This window comes from Rosa rugosa, chromosome 6 (genome assembly GCF_958449725.1).
Source record: "Rosa rugosa chromosome 6, drRosRugo1.1, whole genome shotgun sequence".
Classification (NCBI taxonomy): Eukaryota; Viridiplantae; Streptophyta; class Magnoliopsida; order Rosales; family Rosaceae; genus Rosa; species Rosa rugosa.
This window is the reverse complement of record NC_084825.1, coordinates 40571096-40593280: the sequence shown is the minus strand read 5'-3', so window position 1 is coordinate 40593280 and position 22185 is coordinate 40571096. Positions and strand designations below refer to the sequence as shown.

General features: G+C 36.7%; 2 protein-coding genes across 3 annotated transcripts; one reads left to right on the top strand and one right to left on the bottom strand.

Moving 5' to 3' along the window:
- The first annotated feature begins 5298 nt into the window (after positions 1 to 5298).
- Positions 5299 to 10877, top strand: LOC133715271 (CDPK-related kinase 3). Its single transcript, XM_062141710.1, has 11 exons — positions 5299 to 6123; positions 7192 to 7322; positions 7552 to 7593; positions 7676 to 7784; positions 7884 to 7962; positions 8652 to 8948; positions 9353 to 9462; positions 9607 to 9714; positions 9854 to 9916; positions 10154 to 10321; positions 10431 to 10877. The coding sequence occupies exons 1-11, from the start codon at positions 5536 to 5538 to the stop codon at positions 10566 to 10568; spliced, it is 1833 nt and encodes a 610-aa protein (XP_061997694.1). The 5' UTR covers positions 5299 to 5535; the 3' UTR covers positions 10569 to 10877.
- Positions 10878 to 16987: 6110 nt separating this feature from the next.
- On the bottom strand, positions 16988 to 19750 carry LOC133718655 (altered inheritance of mitochondria protein 32-like). Of its 2 annotated transcripts, XM_062145519.1 has the most exons (6): positions 19554 to 19750; positions 19139 to 19313; positions 18720 to 18825; positions 18524 to 18609; positions 17673 to 17978; positions 16988 to 17408 (listed from the first exon to the last, which is right to left on the bottom strand). In XM_062145519.1, the coding sequence occupies exons 4-6, from the start codon at positions 18535 to 18537 to the stop codon at positions 17402 to 17404; spliced, it is 327 nt and encodes a 108-aa protein (XP_062001503.1). In that variant the 5' UTR covers positions 18538 to 18609; positions 18720 to 18825; positions 19139 to 19313; positions 19554 to 19750; the 3' UTR covers positions 16988 to 17401. The 2 variants fall into 2 exon arrangements, with proteins under 2 accessions (XP_062001503.1, XP_062001502.1); XM_062145518.1 differs by lacking the exon at positions 19554 to 19750 and having other exon boundaries at positions 19139 to 19520.
- Positions 19751 to 22185: the final 2435 nt, after the last annotated feature.

Here is a 22185-nt window from a genome sequence, read left to right as displayed (position 1 = left end):
TCGATAAATACTAGCTAGCTAACTGCCCCAACAACTCGTTATACAAAAGAACGAATCATATGCTTCCATGCTTCCGGTCTATTAGGTCATGCATGCGAGCACTGCCGCGTTTACTTCAATTCTAGAAAAGGAGGCGAACCATATTCTATTTTTTTTATCTGAGTTTCCTTTGAAGCTACTCCAGGAATCTGAAGGATGAAGCATCATACTCTTAAAGTCCTTTTGTAATAGAAAGGTGTGGTCGATGAAGCACGATATTAGGTAAAAGCCTTGTGTAATGGCTCAACTGAACCACCACCACCCTCCCTAACTAATCGCTCAGCTTCAAGTCAACTTAGTTAATTATGGATTATGGGATTGTTAATTACGTTTCTGCTATAGTAATATACAACTAATGGAGATCGAAAGGAACCAAAATTATTAGGTTGCTGCTGCTTTGTCATAATCGATCTTGCATGGATAGAGATTGGAGACATCGACATGTTTTTCTTATATCATGATATAATAATTTTATCTACGGTCTATTAATGTATCAATATATCGATTAAATTACCTTTATACAAATGTTGACTAACTCTATACAATAATTCACCATAAATTGATTTCAAGTTAATCTACGAATATATGAAACTAATCTTCTATTACAGAGAACTTATCTATTACTGATGTATCGATATGTTAACGTATCCTAATTTTTTTTCAATAAACTATGATTAATACTTCTATTATGTATCAGTCATGCATTTGTAATAAAGGGCCGAGCACTGCAAGAGGATAGAAGTTAGATAATTGATAGAAGCCCAACAAGTCCTGTTCAAGATTAGAATTCCAAGACCAATATCGATCATGCATGTCAGGCCCGACAAGTGTTTCTAAATTTTCGACCTAGCTAAAACACCACACGAAGTGTGTGTATATCAAAGGGTAGGTGTCTAAAATTAATGATCTATTGCCAAACATCTCGGAATAATTGTTGCTATAGAAAAAATGAACTTGATCCATAATTCAAAGTGACTGTTTACCAATATGTAGGTGGCAAATTAAAGAACATTAATTTGTAGATCTTCAAAATCCTAAATATCTTACTTAGGGCTCCTTATTAGCTAATCTCCAACTTAAACCTCACTACTCTCGCTAAAAGCAAGGATCATGCCTCACATTGTTTATGCAGAAGTCCACACCAGCTTCCAATCTATAACACAAAAAGAAAAACATGATCGAGTATAAGTAAAGAGGTATTATATTTCTGGATTTAACCGCACAACTTAAAATTAATTGACAGTGGACAGAGAAATCCAGCTTTTATAAGTATTCATACGTGCAAAACTATATATTTCTAATGTAGGACAACACTCCACATTTCCACTTCTAGACAAATTAAAGGCTCATTCGAATTGGTTTAGGCCGGATTCGTTAGTGGAGGCATGGTTCCTTCTTTCTTGTTGTGCCGTCTTGAACAGCATTTAGCGATTTGGTATGGGCATAAGCTTGATAAAGAGATGCAAGAGTCAGTTGCCCTTAAGATGTATGTTGCATCAAATTTTGCATCTAGTTCTTATATTATAATCAGGAGAGACTCGTCTCCCTCCTGCTATCTTTATTGTGTGAGCAAAATTTATTACCATTTGTATTCCTATTTGTGATATATGTCTGCACTATCGATCCACATGGGCAAAACTTAATTTACTGGAAAAAAAATTAATAAGAACCACATGGGCAAAACTTAATTTACTGGAAAAAAAATTAATAAGAATATCAAAACGTAATTTGAAAACACTATATATACGGGTTCCAATTGAACGGTCTAGTGGTCTACACAAAGTGTTCAGGCTTAATCGGCATCGATTATGTCTAAAAATAGATCAAATATCAATTTGATCGACTTTGAACTTCGACCATCTTTCAGAACACTGTTTGCATTTACTGGGAATCGATCAAAAGCCAGCTTGCTAATTTACGTCACAACTAAGTACCACGGTCTTTTCTATCATTATACGTCTTTACAAAGAAAATAATGGTCCATCATTTCATCGATTCACATGCATGGTGACTAACAACTCTCACCTTCTCTCATTTATTGTTACTAGTCTGCAATCACATACTCTGCATGTGTACGAAATTTTTTTTTTTTTTTTAAAAAGGTGGGTAGTTATTACAGAATAAATAGATTCACGGGTAATTATTGCAGAATAAATAGATTCACTTGTAGTTACTACAGAGAGAAAAGTGGGGGTTGTGGAATAAAAAAATTTCTTAATAAAAATTTATTTTATAATTGTCATATTTATTATTGTGATTTAATATATTCTTAAAGTTTTTTAATTTTTCAGGGTTAAATCTGTCAAAATTTTTAATTTTAGCTAACAAAGCTTCTTCTCTTAATAACAGTATAGATAGTGTATTCTCTGTTAAAATGTTTTAAAGTTGGGAGTCGATGGGGGTCGACAGGATTGGCAAGGCCCGAGCTTGAGTGTAATCCACACCCAAGTTCAAGCTCTAACAATCTCAAAAATCTTTATTGATAGGTAATCGATCGGGTTAACACTTGTGCAACCACTATTGGAAACACAGTGGGGACATGGGTCTACTAGTACGCTGACAAGCATGAGGAAACAATATCGGTCCAGAATAGACCATCGGCGGATATATGCGGGTTTTTAAAGGTGGTAAATGTTAAGACTAGCGAGGTCTGTTCATTCTCACTAATCTGCCTACGGTCAGCATTGTAAATTGGGCTCTTACATCACGAGCTTTGGTAGTGGTTCAACGGGGTGTTGGTTGGGGAATAGACTCTCCCTAACCTAAACTTTCTTTGAACAAAAAAAAAAAAGTTGGGAAGAACCATCGTGGTTGAGAGTTTACGAGAATCTCTTTGTTTATATCCATTAAAATAACCAGCGACTAAACAATCTCCATTTCGTTAATTTTTTTGTATAGGCAATTTTTACAAAGTAATTTAGAAATAAACGATTTTGACCATAGTGCCGCTCTAGGTAATAAAAAGAATTTGGACGAGTGAATATAAAAAGAATTTGGACGAGTGAATCCAAACCCGTTTGCAACAATTGTATTATCCTTAGCAACTACAATTACGTAAGGCCATAACTTGACAACAACTAACAGAGCAAACTTTCACTATGGCAAATAATACAACCAAATAACCAACAAAGCTACAATATAAAAGAAGTAATTAAAGAACATGGACAACAACCACTCTACTAGTAAACCAAAAACAAGGATAATATCATAGAACATCAATGGTCGTCGCTGGGGAATCATCAAGAATGTACCCCAACTTTTTGGCTCTTTGCTACCTTGTTAGCAAGGATCACATCAGGGTGATCTTCCGAATTAGCAATAATTTATTCCCCAAATGCATTCAACGTAACTTGAGAAATTAGGGTGATCTTCCGGCAAGTTTATTCACCTCCTTACTTAAAAAATAGCTAGCATTGCTACAGATGCTCTAACTCAATAATTACGTATAAAACTACCACATTTGATCAAATTCCGAATGGGGAAATAGTGTGAAAAAGAATAACTAATCAACTGCCTAATTAACTGCGTAATTATCTCCTTAATTTTACTGTAGAGATTATATGTGCACCAAGTTTCCACTCAGTTACAAGTACTACTCTACTACTTAAAGCGAAGTGAATCAACTCAACTGCACAGTACACACATTATCGACAATCACACATTCAAATTAAACAGCGACAAGCGTGGCCAGTTGTCTATCATTATATCGATATTATCTCAACTTAACTAGCCGTATAGGTGTTCAGTTTTAACTCAAAAGGCCTTGGTATAATTGGATGTGAGTCACCCACTTATAAGTTATATTATCTTTTATCACTCTTCTAATGTGAGATATTTCCTACCTAAAATAACAAGAATTTGGACGAGTGTATCCAAACCCATTTGCAACAATTCTATTGTCCTTAACAACAACTATCACGTAAGGCCATAACTTGACAACAACTAACAGAGCAAACTTTCCCTATGGCAAAATGCAAATAATACAACCAAATAACCAACAAAGCTGCAATATAAAAGAAGTAATTAAAGGACACGGACAACAACTACTCTACTAATAAACCAAGAACAAAGATGATATCATAGAACATCAACGGTCGTCGTTGAGGAATCATCAAGAATGTAGCCCATCTTTTTGGCTCTTTTCTTCCTTGTTAAGCAAGGATCACATTAGGGTGATCTTCCGATTTAGCAATGATTTATTCCCCAAATGCATCCGAAGTAAAGTGCTGCCATTCTGATCTCGGGATGGCCGGAATTGTAGCAAATGCAAAGGGAAGTCTTAAAGTTGCCTTATGCCTGTACATTTGCCGATGAAAAACCGCTTCACAATAATACACTAGTTGACTTCAATATTTAATTTGAGACGTCATTTTAGTAACTTTTACTAAAATCAACTTAATTGAGTATTTTGATACATTTTTTGACTTCGTTTGGTTACACCAGATTTCAAATTATGGAAACCATAATATAGTAAACAAAAACAAATCAAGAATATAATTATTTGTCTATCTTTAAAAATATCGATATAAAGCGTTTTTACATTAGCAAGCAAAATAAGACTGCCGTTATGGAGCATAGATATTTAGTCTATAATTTCGTATAAAGCTACCACATCTGATCAAAATTCCAAATGGGGAAAAAGTGTGTAAATGATTAACTCATTAACTGCCTAATTAGTTGCGTAATTATCTCCTTTTACTGCTTAAACTTTTCTGTTGCACTGTAGGTCCCACACATCTCTACCGCGCTCCATCGGATCCAATCCCCCACCTATTTCCGAAGGTTCGGACCAGGCTGTAAGTTCATGTTCGTCAGCTCTGACTCACTCAAATCCCCTATCCCATCCTTCGCACACAACCAAACCTTAACCTCCCACCCCCTCCACATCCGCCACGTGTCCAATCAGGGGTAGTATAGTCCACCTACTCCTGACTGTCACCGTTGACCAGTCAAACATCAGCACGTCCCTCGCACACTATACCCATAAAATAATACCTCCTTCTTTCCCGAAATAACCTTTTCCCCAATTTAAAATTACAAAAACGGCAACAAAAGTAGCAAAAGACAAAACCAAAAGTACCAGTGACAGCACTCACCTGCTTTCGCCCACACCCAACGCACCAACTTAGTCCTGATCCTGAGCGTACATTTCGGGAGCGGTGAAATCTGACGGTGGAGAATACGTCAATGTTTTAAGGAGCGGAGCAGGGGATTGTGGCTCCTGTCACAGAGAAGCAGAGAGCTGGGTTTTTACTCTTAATTCTCTGTGAGTCTCAGTCTCTCTCTTTCTTCTCCTCCTGACTCAAATTCTCTTGGTTTATCGTTTTCTCGCCGTAGATCTCAAAATTGGTTTTCTCTCATTTTTGTCTTGTTCTCGCCGGTAAAGAGTGTCGGGATTCGCTACGGGCCGTCAGATGTGCGGACTTTGACCCCGGGGGGGCCGCGCGTGATCCGATACCACACTGCCGCCCTTCTTCTTCTTCTTCTTCGTCGCCGATGGGGCAGTGCTACGGCAAGACTATTCCGACGACGGCGGATAAGGACCCGACGGAGACCGGGACGACTGTCACCACCGGCGCGACGACCGTCACGACAATCACGACCTCCGTCCAGCACCCGACGCCGTCGCAGGAGGAGGAGCAGCAGAACGGCGCCGGGAGCGTGAAGAGCACGCCGCCGCGGACGTCGATCCCTCAGCCGAGCCCCTGGCCGAGTCCCTACCCGCACGGCGTGTCTGCCAGCCCGCTGCCGGGGGGAGTGTCGCCGTCGCCGGCGAGGTCGTCGACGCCGGGGAGGTTTTTTCGGAGGAGGTTCGCGCCGCCGTCGCCGGCGAAGCACATAAAGGCGTCGCTGGCGAAGCGGTTCGGGCAGAAGCCGAAGGAGAGCCCGATTCCGGAGGAGCAGGGAGTTGAGCAGGAGCAGTCGCTGGATAAGAGCTTTGGGTATAGTAAGAATTTTGGAGCTAAGTATGAGCTTGGGAAAGAGGTCGGGCGAGGGCATTTTGGTCATACTTGCTCCGGTAGAGGCAAGAAAGGCGAGCTCAAGGACCAGCCTTTGGCCGTTAAGATCATCTCCAAAGCCAAGGTACAATTCAATTATATGCTATTTAATTGTTTTCTAATTTTGAACGTTTTGATTCTGGAATGTAATTCTGTTTCGGTAGAAAATGTGGTACAGTGAGCATTGAAGGTAACAATTCTATAGACTGTATGCAATTATTGTCATATCGGGGAGCTATAGTGCGAAATGTGAAGCGTTTCTGAATAAAGGATGCCTGTCCGGGGTTTAAGTTCTGCTGGTGTCGAGTGTAATTTCATAGGAAACAGAAAAGATGGCAATGCCTGTGGATATGCAGTGTAACAAACAGTTACACAGTGTTATGTCCAGTCATTGCTTTCTTTTGTAGTTAAAAAAGAAAACACATCGATGGAAATTGTTCCAATGTAACGAAATTTGTAAACTGGATACTTGATAGTCACACTTAATTAAGAGAAAAGGATTTGGTCTAGTTGGCCGTTACTCACAATGATGTCAGATACGAAGCAGAAGTGCTTAGAATCTAATGTTGCAGTCCAACTGCGGCCACGTTGCTATATGTCTGTCAATCTTAGCTATACGCGTCCGTTTCTCGTGATTGCATTAATGCATAGTGATCACCAGTATGTTATGATTGCGTTATCATTGGGGGGATACGTGGCAATTTTGTAGAAGATTGCTCATCTCCATGAATTTAATTCATTTCTCTCGTGTTACATGAGTAAAGCATTGTTAAAGTTTCTGAAGTTACTAGCAAAAAGCTATGCAAAGGTATCTTTGGTTTTTCTGGTGTCGTATGTCCTAGGTCACAAGTGAGGTGTCGTACTACAACTGGGGTTGTTTTAGGATACAAATACAATCTATTGTCAGAAGTCGTAATTTATAGCTGGAAATGAATCTGGTCTATAATCTGATTGCGAGTGCATTTGGCAACTGTGATAACACCGTTGCACAGGTGATTCGAATGGTTCTCGTGCTTCCTCATGTTTTTTTTTTTTCCTTTTTTTCCTCTTAGGCCTCGATTTTCTTCCATTATAGTGGTATCTGATTTGGTAAACATCAATTTATTCTTTTACATTGTATAGTATATGTGTCTTATCCAAATTCATTTGGCAGATGACAACAGCCATATCGATTGAAGATGTTCGCCGAGAGGTGAAGATATTGAAAGCTCTATCTGGGCATAAGCATCTTGTAAAATTTTATGATGCATGTGAAGACGCCAATAATGTTTACATTATCATGGAGTATGTATACCTTATTTTCTATTCATCCTTTTTATTTGGAGGAGCAAGCATTTGTTATTATGGACATTTCAGAATGTCCACTCATATTTCCTTTAAATGTCATTAATTTTGCATGAAATTAGTCAACGAAAGATTGTTCTTGCATACATGTTTACTGGTTGAGGCGTCAAGTGCCATAAGAGTCCTGCTGTTTTGATTTTATATCTGTGGATTTGTGTTTTCTTTTCAGACTATGTGAAGGTGGGGAACTTCTTGACAGAATTTTATCCAGGTACTCTCTTTGGCAGTTTTCAAGTATCATTCATTTGATTAGAAGATTGTTTTGTATGTTGATGAAGTCACATTAAATGCAGAGGTGGAAAGTATGCAGAAGAAGATGCAAAATTTATAGTTGTGCAAATTCTAAGTGTTGTTGCATTTTGTCATCTTCAAGGCGTCGTGCACCGTGACTTAAAGCCAGAGGTTTCGATATTCAACCTTAATATGTCTTAATTATGACTTGATATAACTGTTTTATCCCTCCAATGCATTGCTAATTATATTCTCTTTCTTGCTCAACAGAACTTCCTTTTCGCTTCTAGAAATGAAGATGCTGATATGAAGCTTATTGATTTTGGTCTTTCTGACTTTATCAGACCAGGTAACTATTGAACTCCATTCTGTAAGAATTATAAAAACGTTTAAAGGTACCAGCTGGTTTATTAACTTATGGTCCTTTTCCAAGAAACAACATTCTGATTGCCCCAAAAATGATGGTTCTATTGAATGAAACATGTAATTTGGCACTCTTGGTCCACGTTTATAACCTTAATGCTGTCTTGCAGTCAAGGTTAATTTGATAGAACCTTGAAGATAAAATTCTCCTTTGGATTTGTACTGGCTCAAAATAAACTGTCAGATTTGACTTTATTTTTTTGTCTGTCCTTTGGATTTATGAGAAATTTGTTGGAGTGTTTTCAGATTAATCACCTTAAGACTATTTATCTGGTAAATCTACGGATGATATATGTAATTCTATAAAACAGATATAATCTAATGCTTCTTGACAAAATAAGCATTTGATCTGATTATAAATTTTTAAGATGAACTAAGTTGTTCTTTTACACCAGAAGATGCTATACTATAATGAGGATTGTTAAGATGAACTAAGTTGTTCTTTTACACCAGAAGATGCCATACTATAATGAGGATTGTAGTGGTTCCACATGTAGAGTTTTCCATATGACTGATTTTTATGTTTAAGTTATAATGCCTGCGCTTTCGATTGAACTTTCTCATTACTTTCTAGATATATGAGAACTAATTTATGGATTATGCATATATTTGCAGATGAAAGACTTAATGATATTGTTGGGAGTGCATATTATGTTGCACCTGAAGTCCTTCATAGATCTTATAGCCTTGAGGGAGATATATGGAGCATTGGTGTTATCACCTATATACTGCTTTGCGGAAGCCGGCCTTTCTGGGCACGAACAGAATCGGGAATTTTCCGTGCGGTGCTAAGAGCTGATCCTAGTTTTGATGATCCACCCTGGCCTTCTATGTCGCACGAGGCCAAGGACTTTGTAAAACGGCTTTTGAACAAGGACTACAGAAAGAGAATGACTGCTGTTCAGGCCTTATGTAAGCAAATTTCTTTTATCATTGCCGTCTAAAGTACCTGGATGATATCTTTGCCTTAATCTTCCCTTTCCACATTCTAAGTAAATCTATATTGGGGAATAGGTGGGGGTATTTCCATGCTGGAGCTATTTGGTGGCTATGCATGTTTGAACTGAATGTCCATCGAACTGTGTCATATGCTGCAGTAACTGTATTGAGCATTTTTTTTTAAAAGTTGTGGTGCTAGAAGCATCTCATACTCCCAACAAATTTATTCATGTTAGTTTTGAAATCAATTTTCTCAGAGAAACTATAATGTTGAATCCCATTTTCTGAAACACAAGAAGATTTACTAGGTGAAAGATAATGGTAATTGACCTTTTCTATTTATTATCCTAAGCTAATAATCACTCTTACTATTGCAGCTCACCCATGGTTGCGAGATGATAGTCGTCCTCTCCCTTTAGATATATTGATCTATAAATTAGTCAAATCATATCTGCATGCTACACCTTTCAAACGTGCAGCACTTAAGGTATTGTTGTCGTCATTTCTGAATTTGACATTCGACTTTAAGCATATATAATATTGTATACATCAAAAGCATCAATTAAGGATTGAGAATTCCTTTGTTGTGGATATCAAACTTATGGTTCTGTTTTTCTCGTCATAAATGTAGTCTCTTTCAAAAGCCTTGACGGAGGATGAGCTGATATATCTTAGAGCCCAATTCATGCTTTTGGGACCAGATAAAGATCGACGTATCTCTCTTCATAATTTCAAAACAGTTAGTGACTGCTCTTAGTTCTTTTAATTTGAGATTCCAGGGTAGACACTGAAGAGGACTTCTCTTTTTTCCTTATCTTTTTCATTTGTTACTTCCACACTATGCAAGTCACTTATGGTTAGGAAATTAAATTCTGCAGGCTCTTCAGAGAAATTCAACTGAAGCTATGATGGAGTCAAGGGTTGTTGATATTCTAAATGCAGTAAGGCTTATTTCAATACTACTGTAGATATATAGCTTAGCTGGTATTGCTTTCGTTTGTGTTGGTTATAAAGTTCTGTCACTTTTGCGGCATGTGCTAGAGCAAGCTAACAGTATGCTTGATTAAATATTTCAACCCCTTTGCGATTTGGTTAAACTATGATTTGATCCTCTTTGTTCTCTTACATTTTAAAATTTAGTATAATCAGCTTTTGATGAAAACACTATATGATTGCAGATGGAACCACTTGCATATAGGAAAATGGACTTTGAAGAATTTTGTGCTGCTGCAATTAGCACGCATCAATTGGAGGCCCTCGAAGGATGGGAGCAGATAGCATCTACTGCTTTTGAGCACTTCGAACGCGATGGCAACCGAGTCATAGCAATTGAAGAACTGGCCAGAGTATGTTCAATTACAGCTTGTTTTCTTTCATTTCCATTCAAGTCTTGCATTTTATCTTATACAGCTTGCATTTCTGACTTCATTTCGTTGGCATTACCTGTCACTGCAGGAATTAAATCTGGGCACTTCTGCCTATTCAATCCTCAGAGATTGGATCAGAAACACAGATGGAAAACTTAGTTTCATGGGATATACAAAATTTTTGCATGGTGTGACGATCCGTAGCTCCAACACCAGGCACCATTAGTTTTATTCTTTTTCTTTTTCTATTTAATTTTAGCGTTTGACATATAGGTTTTTTTTTATAAGATTCATGGGTTTAAATCTTTCAGATGATTTGTGGGAATTTTAATTTTTTTTTCTTTGGGGGTGGGGTAAAGAAAAATGTGTATAAATGAACGTTTTAATCGAGCCAGTGGGGAATTTTGGAGCCAGTCTAAGTTGAAGTATTTCTCCTAGCTCATTCCCTGTTTTTGCAGATGATAAAAATTGGGTTGAGCTTATTGACCATTTATCAATTAAAGAAAAAGAAAACCAAATGAAGGGAGTTTCGATCTGCAGCTTGCCTGTGATGACCAAGTCCACACACTGAATATGACTTGAATTCTTAATTACATGGAAACGGTGAAGCAAACATGAACAGGAACATAGACCACAGAATTGCTTGCAAGTGTCGTATGCCCACTTTATTTTTTGTTAGTTGACCTCAGTATTTCAATGGCTGTTTGGAGTTGAAAGAAGGGTTGCTTTGCAATTCTGGAATTGCCAAATTGTATTGCACAAGCAAGGGTCGAAGGTTTGTTATTATGGTCGGTGATTGATGTCATGAAAGATTAAGAAACTTGGTTGTTCGGGGAGCTAGGCTACTCTACCCAATCATAGCTTCACAGAGAGTTAATATGTAATTGCTGTCTAATCACTCCCCCAATCAGAGACTGCCCTTGGTGGCTGGGTATGTATATATTACGGTCAACTGCCCGTTAGTAGGTAGATGTGTCCATGGATTAGATTGCCAAGATTCCAAGGCAGCATCTCATTACTTTGTCAATTGAAGCTTGTAAAAGGAATAGACTAGCAATAACATTCATCTCCCAACGCCAATAGAATTATCTGAAACAGTTTGTATCCATATTTGCATGTCCTTGATATGAACTAATTAAAAAAAAATGAGAATTGTAGAAGTTGGAGTTGACAACTTCTAATCATTCTCTTCCATTTATGAATTTAGCGGTGAGAGAAATGGGAGCAATCTAAATTATGAAGGGGTTGTAGGAGAGCAATATAAGCGTCGTACTGGTAGAGACTAATTGGTAGAGTTGATGGTGTGAGTTAGTTCTTTTTATTATAAATTTTAACGGGAGGCTTTCTGTGCATATCTTTTAAGACTTATATTTATATCTCCAAAATTAACATTTAGACCCCCATTCTTTTTAGACCTCTAACCTACTTTTCAAATACTTAATTTCTTAACTAGTGCTCCCTTATCTTCTCCAAAATACCCTTGTTCTAAAAATCTTAACCAAACTCACAATTTGTTCAAAAAACGTACTAAATCCTCCGCCTTCTAATTCTACATCATTCATCGCATCAAGTATTAGTTCTAAAACAGTAGTCACTGATCGAGTAGCGCTGCAGACTCGCTTCAAAAACTTCATCCTTCCGTTCAAAAACTTCATCCTTCCCTTCTCGCTATCAAAGGCATTTGAACATTTGTTAAAAACTTGTTTTGATTCTAATGAATTGTTGTAGTTCAATGTTTTGCTGAAAATTTCATGACTTTTGCAATCTGGGTAAGTATCAAAATATGATAAGGAGTCGAACTTGATTTTTTTATATTTCTTATGTATACCGATATCAAATTACACATTCTTGAAAGATAGAAGGTTTTATTGTTGATAACGAATAAATCCCCACCTCTACAGTTTTAAGTTCATGAGTGATGATTCTCTTTTGCATTATTATTATCCTTGTTGATTTGTTTATCATTACCCGTATGATTTATTGATATTAGAACACGTCAAGTGTAGTGTTATGTTTGGTTTGAACACAAAAAGGAGATGAAAAACAGACCATGAACTTAGGGTTTGGTTTGAACTTGAAGAAAAAAAAATGAAGAGTTTGGAAAACCATTTTTTGTTTTTTCTTTTATATGTCCTTATGGCAATATCAAACGAGTTGACAAATGCTGATTTTGGAGGTATAATAGAAGCAGTAATCCTTTTATGGAGACTTTATTGATTAAATATTGAAATGTAGTCGGCAAAAGTGTGTATCATATTTTTTAGGGTTGGCTTTGCTAGCAGATGATTCGTTTGCAAAGGTATGTCCATTTCTCTTGTAAGAGGCTTTTGGCCGATGCATATTTCCTTGATAAAGGTATATCTCCTTTTATTTTACTTTTTTTTTATGGGAGATTGATGCTGACGTCTGTTGAAAGATTTTTAGATGCACTATGAGCTTAGTATTCATAAAGCATGAATTTTACAATATATCTAAACTTGTGGAACAATGAAATATTGAATGAAATATCTGCTAGAGATCTCGGCATTTCGTCAATTGGCGATTAATTTTCTTGCTTTTCAACCTTGAAAAATTCTAAAAAAAATATATCTTCTACAGTGCATTTGGATGAGAAAATTATAAAATCCGTAGGAATTTATAAAGGGACAATGATAAAAGAGGTCATTTTGAAGTGTCTTATTATAATCCAGGTAACACAAATGTCCCCATGATAATTAAGGTCACCTCTTTACAACCTACCACTAGAGTTTAAACTTAATTACAGAAACTGCCACCACAACTCTCTCTCTCCCAATATTACCCAAGCCCGTCTGAACCCTCATCCATTCGGACTCAAACCGTCACCAAAATCTCTCTCTGAGATCAGAGCGAGCGACCCGTCGGAATCGTCACGCTCGGAATGCCACCGAGTCAAGCACCAATCAGAGACTCAGAAACTCGTTAATAGCGAAGGGAGCAGTTCGCCGATGATTCCAGAGCGGCGCCTTCGAGCTTCCTCTATATTGGCACCGTCGAGCAGAGCCACAACTCCACGAGTAGCGACGCCATGAGCAGAACGATGCCGGAAGTGAACCGGTCGCCGTACTAGAAACTCAAATCGATCAAGAGATCAGATCGGTACAGGCTGAGTCCCGAGTTGCAACCACTTCCGCCGATCGCGAAGCCGCCACCGCCTCAGACCCTCGATTCGCCGTCGCCGATGAAGTCTTGAGTTCTTCCAATCCACCGCCATGAGTTTCATCTTTGGCAAACGGAAAACACCTGCAGGTTCGTAAACTTTTATTGAATTTCTGGTTTCGTTATCTCTACTATCATAAGAATTGCTTTTCCTATAGTTTGAATTCGTTGAAAATTTACATGATTTGTGAAGCTGTTCATGGAAATATTGCAATTTTTTTTCTTCGTTCGCTGTTTTTGGCAAAATTGATCGAAGGAATATTTTCTTGTTGCTTGCCATGACGGGGTAAGCTGCTCATTCATCGCAAAATTGATCTAATTTCTATTTTGTAGTTCTAGAATCACCAAAGCTGTTCATGGAAATATTGCAATTTTGTTTCTTCACCCCTAGGTTTCTGATTCATATCTGATTGCTTCTTATCTCTTCACGTTTCGATTGATTTGTGGTATCAAGTTCGTTAGAGTGGATGCGATTTCGTTTGTGAATTTTGTTCATGCGGTGGTGAATTTTGATTTGATTTGATTGAATTACAGTGATCACGGTGGTGAAGATGTTGACAAAGTTTGAGACAAAGAGTAATAGAGTGAAGGGACTGAGCTTCCACACTAAGAGGCCATGGATCCTCGCGAGTCTGCACAGTGGTGTGATCCAACTATGGGACTACCGTATGGGGACTCTTACTAATTGATTCGATGAGCATGACATACCTGTTTGCAGTGTTCATTTCCACAAATCTCAGCCTCTCTTTGTGTCTAGAGGTACAAATTTCGTATGTGCATGTGTATTTTCGGTTTCGTTGGCATTTGGTATATGCAATTGTTTTTGGTGATTGCGGTATCTGGTTTTGGTTTGTTTTCATTGCAAATCGTATAGATCTAGGTTGAAGGAAACTGTAATTAGAAAAAATAGAAGAGGAATTTTGAATTGGATGCCAGGAGAATGTGAAATTGACATAAACTGAGCTGAATAGTAGTAGAGGAATGCTGAAGTAATGATATTAATGTTCCAATTGATAGAGCACGTAGAGTGGTTTATCAGATTGAGACTATAATTTTCGTGTTTGTACTTGTTTTCAATGTTATCTGGAAATAGCCATACTTGGAGATGAAACACCTTCAAAAATATTTAAAAAATTATTAAAGAAAGATTCTAGTTGCAGCAAAGAGACAATAAAGAATGCTTCCATACCATGCCACCATTTTGTGAATTGGTTATACATAAAATTCAATTAGATTTCAGATTTCATGTGATGTTTGTATTACATGTAAGCAATTATTTTTTATTTTTTATTTTTTTCATATGATGGCTACATAAATAAACAAATGAGCTCTTTTTTTTTTTTCTTAACACGTACCTTATGATTGATCTAGAAATGGAGCAAGTTTTATTTTCACATTTATTGTAATGCTAGGCTTTTAGCTTAACTACTTTCATATCCAGTAAGATATGTTTTTGGAAACTTTATGTTATTAGAGTTTAGAAATAAGCTCTAGTATGAGTATTGTTGGCAAACAAGCTCCCTTTCCTTGATTAGTTGATACCCATGTTACTCTTGCACAAATTAATTTACCCCTGGGGATAGGGGATTCTGTATTTTGTTTCTATAAAAGATCATTAACTTGTAGATGGTTCAGTTCAAGTTTTAATTAATCTGTTTGGGTTTCTGCAGGCGACGATTACAAGATTAAAGTTTGTGACTACAAGCTGCATAGATGTCTTTTTACTCTTCTCGGGCATCTAGATTACATTCATCCCATGCAATCTCACTTTTTTATGCTTGAAGGTTGAAGCTTTGTTGAAAGATTTGTACAATGATGCAAGTTTTATAATGGTCTATGCTCCATGTGCTCTATGCACTATAGTCATTCTCATTACGGTTTATGAATACCGTTTGTTTTAAGGCAATGATTTCTTATTCTTGGTCCCCATACAAAGGATTTCTTAATCTTTACAAGCAACATGCCTTTTAATTTACTGATGATATCCTTCTTTTAGGTTATGTCACTGAAATACACGTCATTGACTAAGTCACTGGCCACGTTGCATTGCATGTCATTGATCATGTCACTGTTATACACGTCACGGACCAAGTCACTGGCCAGGCCAAATCCCCAGTTAGTGATGCCACTGGCCAAGTCATTATTAACCTCAAGGTCACTTGCTATGTCACTGGTCAAGTTACTGACCATGTCACAATCATGAAATGTCACTGTCAAGTTACTGACCTCGAAAAGAATCTGGTTGAGGAGCAAGGATTGAACCATGTCACTGTTAATCCTTAGCCAAGTCACTGGCTAATCATGTAATTGACCATGTCACTTACAATGTACATATGTAACTGACCATGTAACTGATCAAGTAACTGACCTCGAAAAGAATCTGGTTGAGGAGCAAGGATTGAACCATGTCACTGTTAATCCTTAGCCAAGTCACTGGCTAATCATGTAACTAACCATGTCACTTACAATGTATGTAACTGACCATGTAACTGATCAAGTAACTGACCATGTCACTGTCAATCACCGGCCAAGTCACTGATAATAACATGTCACTTGTTAAGTCATTATTATATCCATGTCACTGACCCAAGTCACACTGCATGTCACTTACATATTTTGGAATTTTCAAGTCACTGTCTGGGTAACTATTAACCTCAAGTAACTAACTAAGTCACTAATCATGTAACTGCCAAAGTCACTGTTAATCTCAAGTAACTGACCATGTCACTGTCAATCACCGGCCAAGTCATTGTTAACCTCAAGTCATCGGCAAACTCACTGATCATGTCATTATCAATCCTTGGCCATGTCACTGTTAATGTCAAGTCATCGGCAAAGTCACTGGCTACGTCACTGGCCAAATTGCTGGCATGTCAGTCATGACCATGTCACTGTTAACCTCAAGTCACTGGCCAAGTCACTGTTAGCCTCAAGTAACTTGGCCAGTGACTTAAAATTATAGCCGATGCTTGAGGTTAACAGTGATTTGGTCAGGGATTGATAGTGACATGATTCATGACTTTGCTGGTGACTTGAAATTAACAGTGACTTGGTCAGGAATTGACAGTGACTTGGTCAGTGACGTGTTCATGATTATGACATGGCTGGTAGTTTAGCCAATGACATAACCAGGGACTTGATGTTAATAATGACTTGAGCTTCAAAAATTGGCCCATTCTCTTTTAACTGTTTCAACGAGAAATTCGAGTTGTACAATGACTAAGAAAAACAACCAAAACCTATAGCCTACAAAAAAATCCAAAAACAAATGACAAGGCCATTTGAGAAAAGGAACCAAACTGAGAAGAAAAAAATGAAAAGAAATCACCATTTATCATTAGACTTATCGATCACTATTCTACATTAACCAAAAAAAAGTATAAAAGAAAAGACAATTGATTTCATTCCAATACCACAGTAGCACCCAACTTCTTAAACACCTAACTCCTTAAGTAGCACCCAAAAAGAAAAGACAGGTTTGCCATACCTGAAAACTGGAAGCAACTCCTAACATATACAGCTAAACTGGTAGAAGAATTAAATAGTTTTACTTTCCCTAAATCAATGATGGAGTTATGAAAACTAATGCATTGTAATTCAAATAGATGATGCATATTTATTGATAAGAACCTTGGTTGAACTTTTTAAATATATAACTAATTCCAAGAAGATGACAAAAGACAATCAGTAGCATTTGCAAATTGCAAGATCCCCTCACGAGCTTCTTATTACTCCATTAGATTCATCCCTTAAGGTCACAATTTCAGGCTGAAAGCCAGACCTGAATGGTATAACTTGAACTGCTTGCAGATGTTTACATTCCCACTCTCCGGTTTGTATATTGTCATCTTAAACCTCTCTCTTTTCAGAATTTTTCTAGCATTAGCAGCTGTATCAAACAAACAAAAACCAAAACAAAGTATAAATAACTTGGCAACCCAACAACACGAAATTATTAATATGTTGCAGCAGTTGAAATGTAAGCAAGTTCCACAGAAAAATCTAAACAGTGTCATTGTCAATGATGAAAACTCAAAAAAATATATTTCTCGAAAAGGGACAATATGACATCGTTAATGAAAATACAATATGGCAGAATACAAAATTCTGCCCAATAAACAATTATAATAAGTCAAACTAATAGAGATCTTACCAGTGACCAGTGATCTTTCCATTGGCACCAGGGCTGTAGATAATCAAGTTCCCAGCATACTTGTGGCCCCCAATGTGAGAACATGGACTAACAAACACCTGATCCTTCAGTCCTCGCAATTCAGCCTCCTCTGTGAATTTATCAATGAGAACAGGTCCACAAACACCACATCTACGATCTCGACTACCATGGGCACACACAAAAATGTGAGAACCAGTCAAGACCTCCTGTGCTTCAGATGCCCATGGTTTATCATTCACGATAACATCATCCACAAAGCTATCAACATCTGACTCTTTCAAGCCCCTATCATCCAAAAGCAAAGCAGCATTGAAGTCAGAGGAGAAAGTTATAGGACACATTCCCAAACATGAAACAGTCACAGACTCGTCACAGAGAAAATATACTTATACACAGAAATTTAGTAGCAGAAAATATACTTATACACATGAAGAACATGAGTATGCAGAAAAATGATACATCTAATCGTTTCATTTTCTCTGGCCAGTACATTCTAATCACTTTAGTGAATTCACCACAATAATCTTAATCAAGGAAGATTCAGAACAGATATAAAGCCCTACATGTAATCAAAATTAGCACCACCTAACCATAATCTCAGAGTGAACAACACTTCAACTACTCGTTAACGTACCAAAAGTAGCTCAAAAGATCTCACAAAATGAAATCTCAAAATTATAAACTCTAACCGCAGCTAGCAATCAGCGCACACTTCAATTCAACCAAACTAAATCTGGAAAATCCAAAACAAAGAACCCTAGCTTGTGATCCACACACTACAATTCCGATCAAAACAACGCAAACAAATCAAAAACCTCAAGTGAACTCACCGGTATTTGATCATATCCAGGAAAATCAACACATCGCCGTCAGCGAATTCAGTTCCGTCGCGCCCTTCACACACCGTCAGCTTAGTCTACCAAACCAAAAAAAAGCAAACTAATAGAGTCAACTCAAAGCTCACTAGCAATCTTCAAGAAACCTAAAATCAAAGCACCCAGAAAAATCAAAGCAGGAGGCACCGACCTTGATTGAGATATCGTTCTTGCGGGCCTTGAAAGCCGACTAGAGAAATAACGCAACAAGTACAGAACCCCTCGTTCCAGAATCCATATTGATATCTAATTACAAACTTCACGGACAACAAAACAAAGTAAGAGATTACCATCATTTCTATTCCCATACCACAAAACTAAGCATTTCAAGCTATTTTGCTAGAACTTAATTCCTCAGGACAAAATCAAAACAACGGTCCGGAGGTCACAAAATTCTCACCAATATATACAAGTAGAATAACTACTAATACATTCAAGGCAGCTATACATACACTTCCATTATAGTCCTAAATAATTCATATTCATTCAATCACTGAAACATATATAAATGAAAGAATAAATGACCGAGAGATCCACATCTTGACACATATATAGAAATAGAAGGCTTACCAATTCTAGAAGCTCCGTCGGTGACGAGAATTGAGAGACCTGGTTTCAGCTCCATTTCTTCAGAAATTGAAGAACGAAGGTGATGCTAACGGAGATGATGATGATTCTCTCCTCCAAGCATGTTATGAAGATCCACAACTCTCTTATACCGCATCGGAAGTGAATGATACATTGCCTGACACAGAAAACAAATTTCACAAATCCTAGTCTACAAAATTCTGTTCCCAGTGGTCAATTTCATCAAAAGAGAGAACAAATCCGAAGCACTATGCGCGAATTTGTATGATAATTGAACGAAAACAACTCTGATTTACACAGATGAACAGGAATTTTCAAAATAAGTATAGAAAATAGATTCAATCTACAATCACAGTCACTACAAAAAAACTAGGGAGAATTGAGAAGATAATCAAACCCGTTGGTAATTAAGGAGATCATCGTAGAGCCTCATGTGCGCATTTGGCTCCGATCTCTGGAGACATTGATCGTCGAAGACTCGCCGGATTGTTGGCACCGCTTCAAGAACTCGCCCACTGATCCCAAGGACGCGTCGTTCTTCGCCATTGACACTCTCGAGAGGAGGTCTGTGTCTCTCTGGAGGAGGAGAAGAATATAGGGAGAGAATTGACTTGAAGGGCAGAATCGGAATAAAAAAAGTAAAAACTGACATTTTTTAACATCACATCATTATTAATAGAGACTAAATTAATATTACTAACAATTCATAATGGACTTTTTTATCAAGTGAAAAACTATGTGACCTTTTTATCATTTCACACTCTAATGTGACCTTTTCCATCATTTCCCTATTTATAAATGATGGAATCTTTAACTCCATCAATTTAAAATTCCATTAATTGCAATTTCTATTGTTTGGTTGTAGGTATTTAGGATTTGAAATGTGTAATAAATTAAGAAAGTTTAAAACAAATAAAAGGATAAAATAGAAAAAAGTCTTGTTTTGGAAATAAAAATTGAATACTGCAAAGAAATTCGTAAATGACACCTATTTTGGTGGAAATTGAAGTGATGAATTTAAATAACAAATTCCTTCGTTTTTTTCCACAGAGAAATTTAAAATTTTCAATCTGATAATGCCAAACGAGGGAATTGACTTTTAAGAATTATGAAATCCTCACTTTCAATTAAATTCCATCATTTTTTCCCTCATCCAAACACACTCCTAGAGATCTCGGTAATTTGTCAATTGGAACACATTATAAAAATTATGTTTTACTAATGGTGAAATAGAAACATGACGATTTGAATAGAGTTGGTGCTTCGTGCTTTACATGGTTTGGCATGTTAGGAGGTGTCATGGGGTCACCCGTGCAATACAATGACAATGCCGAAACATGTTAAATTTTGTTAACACTATTTTTCTTGAAAGTATTCTATACCATAAGCTTACCATTCAGAGAGCATGCTTTTAGAACATGTTCCAATTGATGGAATACCTAAACTCCGAACAAATTTTTATTTATGAATTTTAATTTTTTTTACTTCGAAAAATCGTAATAAAAATTGAGTAGTGATTTTTAAGTTCTCAGTTTTCAGAAGTGTTTAAAAATCATTGTGTGAGGGTGGAAAAAAATTTGGCGAAAAAATAAAAACATGCGATTTGGCCAAAAAATCATGTGGTATAGTCCATAATTTTTTGTTGAGATCATGGTTTTGGGGAATTCTTTTCTTCTTCTATTTTTTTTGTAGAAAATTATGGGGTCCTATTTCTCATAAACTGTAAAATTGTTGAGAAATGGAATGGATGTGTATATATGTGGCCCTCCTAAATGCCTTGCATGATAAATGGAGTTCATATCAGATTATTTTTTTTAAGTCAAAGCTAATGGCATGGATAACTTTACTCATAACAATATTCTATCATGAGATATATTCGGCATTAATGAGTAGCGTATTTCACGTTTTATTGCTTGACATATAATTCATATTATAAATTTACTGATCATTTAATATTTAGTGGTGTTTTTTATCAAAAAAATAATATATATATATATATATATATATATATATATATATATATATACTATTATTAATAGAAGAGCCTTTGTTAGCCAAAACTCAAAATTTTGACAAAAATAACCCTAAAAGATTAAAATACTTTGATAATAAATTAAATCACAAGGGTAAATACGACAATTATAAAATAAATTTTTCTTAAAAAAAAAAAGTTATCCCACAACCCACTTTTTTCTCTCACTATCTCTCTCTACAATAACTGTTTTATTCAATTCTTTTATTTTTTATTTTCTCAAATAAAAAAAAAAACTACTACACATGCTGACATGCAGAGCATGTATGGAGAAGGCTAGTATATATACTATCAGTATTAATTAAGCAAATAGTGCTTAAGGTTAAATTTTTTAAAACCCTGAAATTGCCCCTCCTAATATATAACTCTATGGCAAATGGATTAAATAAAAAAAGGGCAAAATTGTACCTATGCAGCGGAAAAGAAGAGGATAAACACAGTTACTCCCACGTTCGGTTGAACACCGGAGAAACCCAAACTGATGCCGTTACTATCCGCCTCATCTTCCTCCTACAAAACCTAATTATCAGTATCAATTGTTTGGAGCGCAGAGAATATCAAAATCGATTCAAAATTGCAGATTCACCTAATTGTCATTGGGTAATTTTGAGATTTTGTTTTCCAGTGATTTGGGTGTTTCATGAGGTCTCCTTGATTTATGTAGGTCTCTGTAAAGATATAAGATGGTTGTCATTTGGATGGTCTCTAAACCGGGTCAGTGAAGAAGGAAAACACAGACACAGGTGTGTTTATTGCTTTGAGTCTTAAATGTGTTCAATATTGCGTGTGATTGTGTTTTGGTTTCTTTTCGGGTGAAGGTATTGTATTGTTCTCTTCTTATGTTTATTTCCTTTCATTGAAGTGCAGATGCAGCACTTTGGCACATTTTGGTGATTCTTGATACAGATGATAGTCTATAAGTGGTAACGCCATTTTGTTCAGTTACTTGCTTAGTTTGATGCGCATTAGCCTTTTTTTTTCTTTTCTTTTTCCTTGA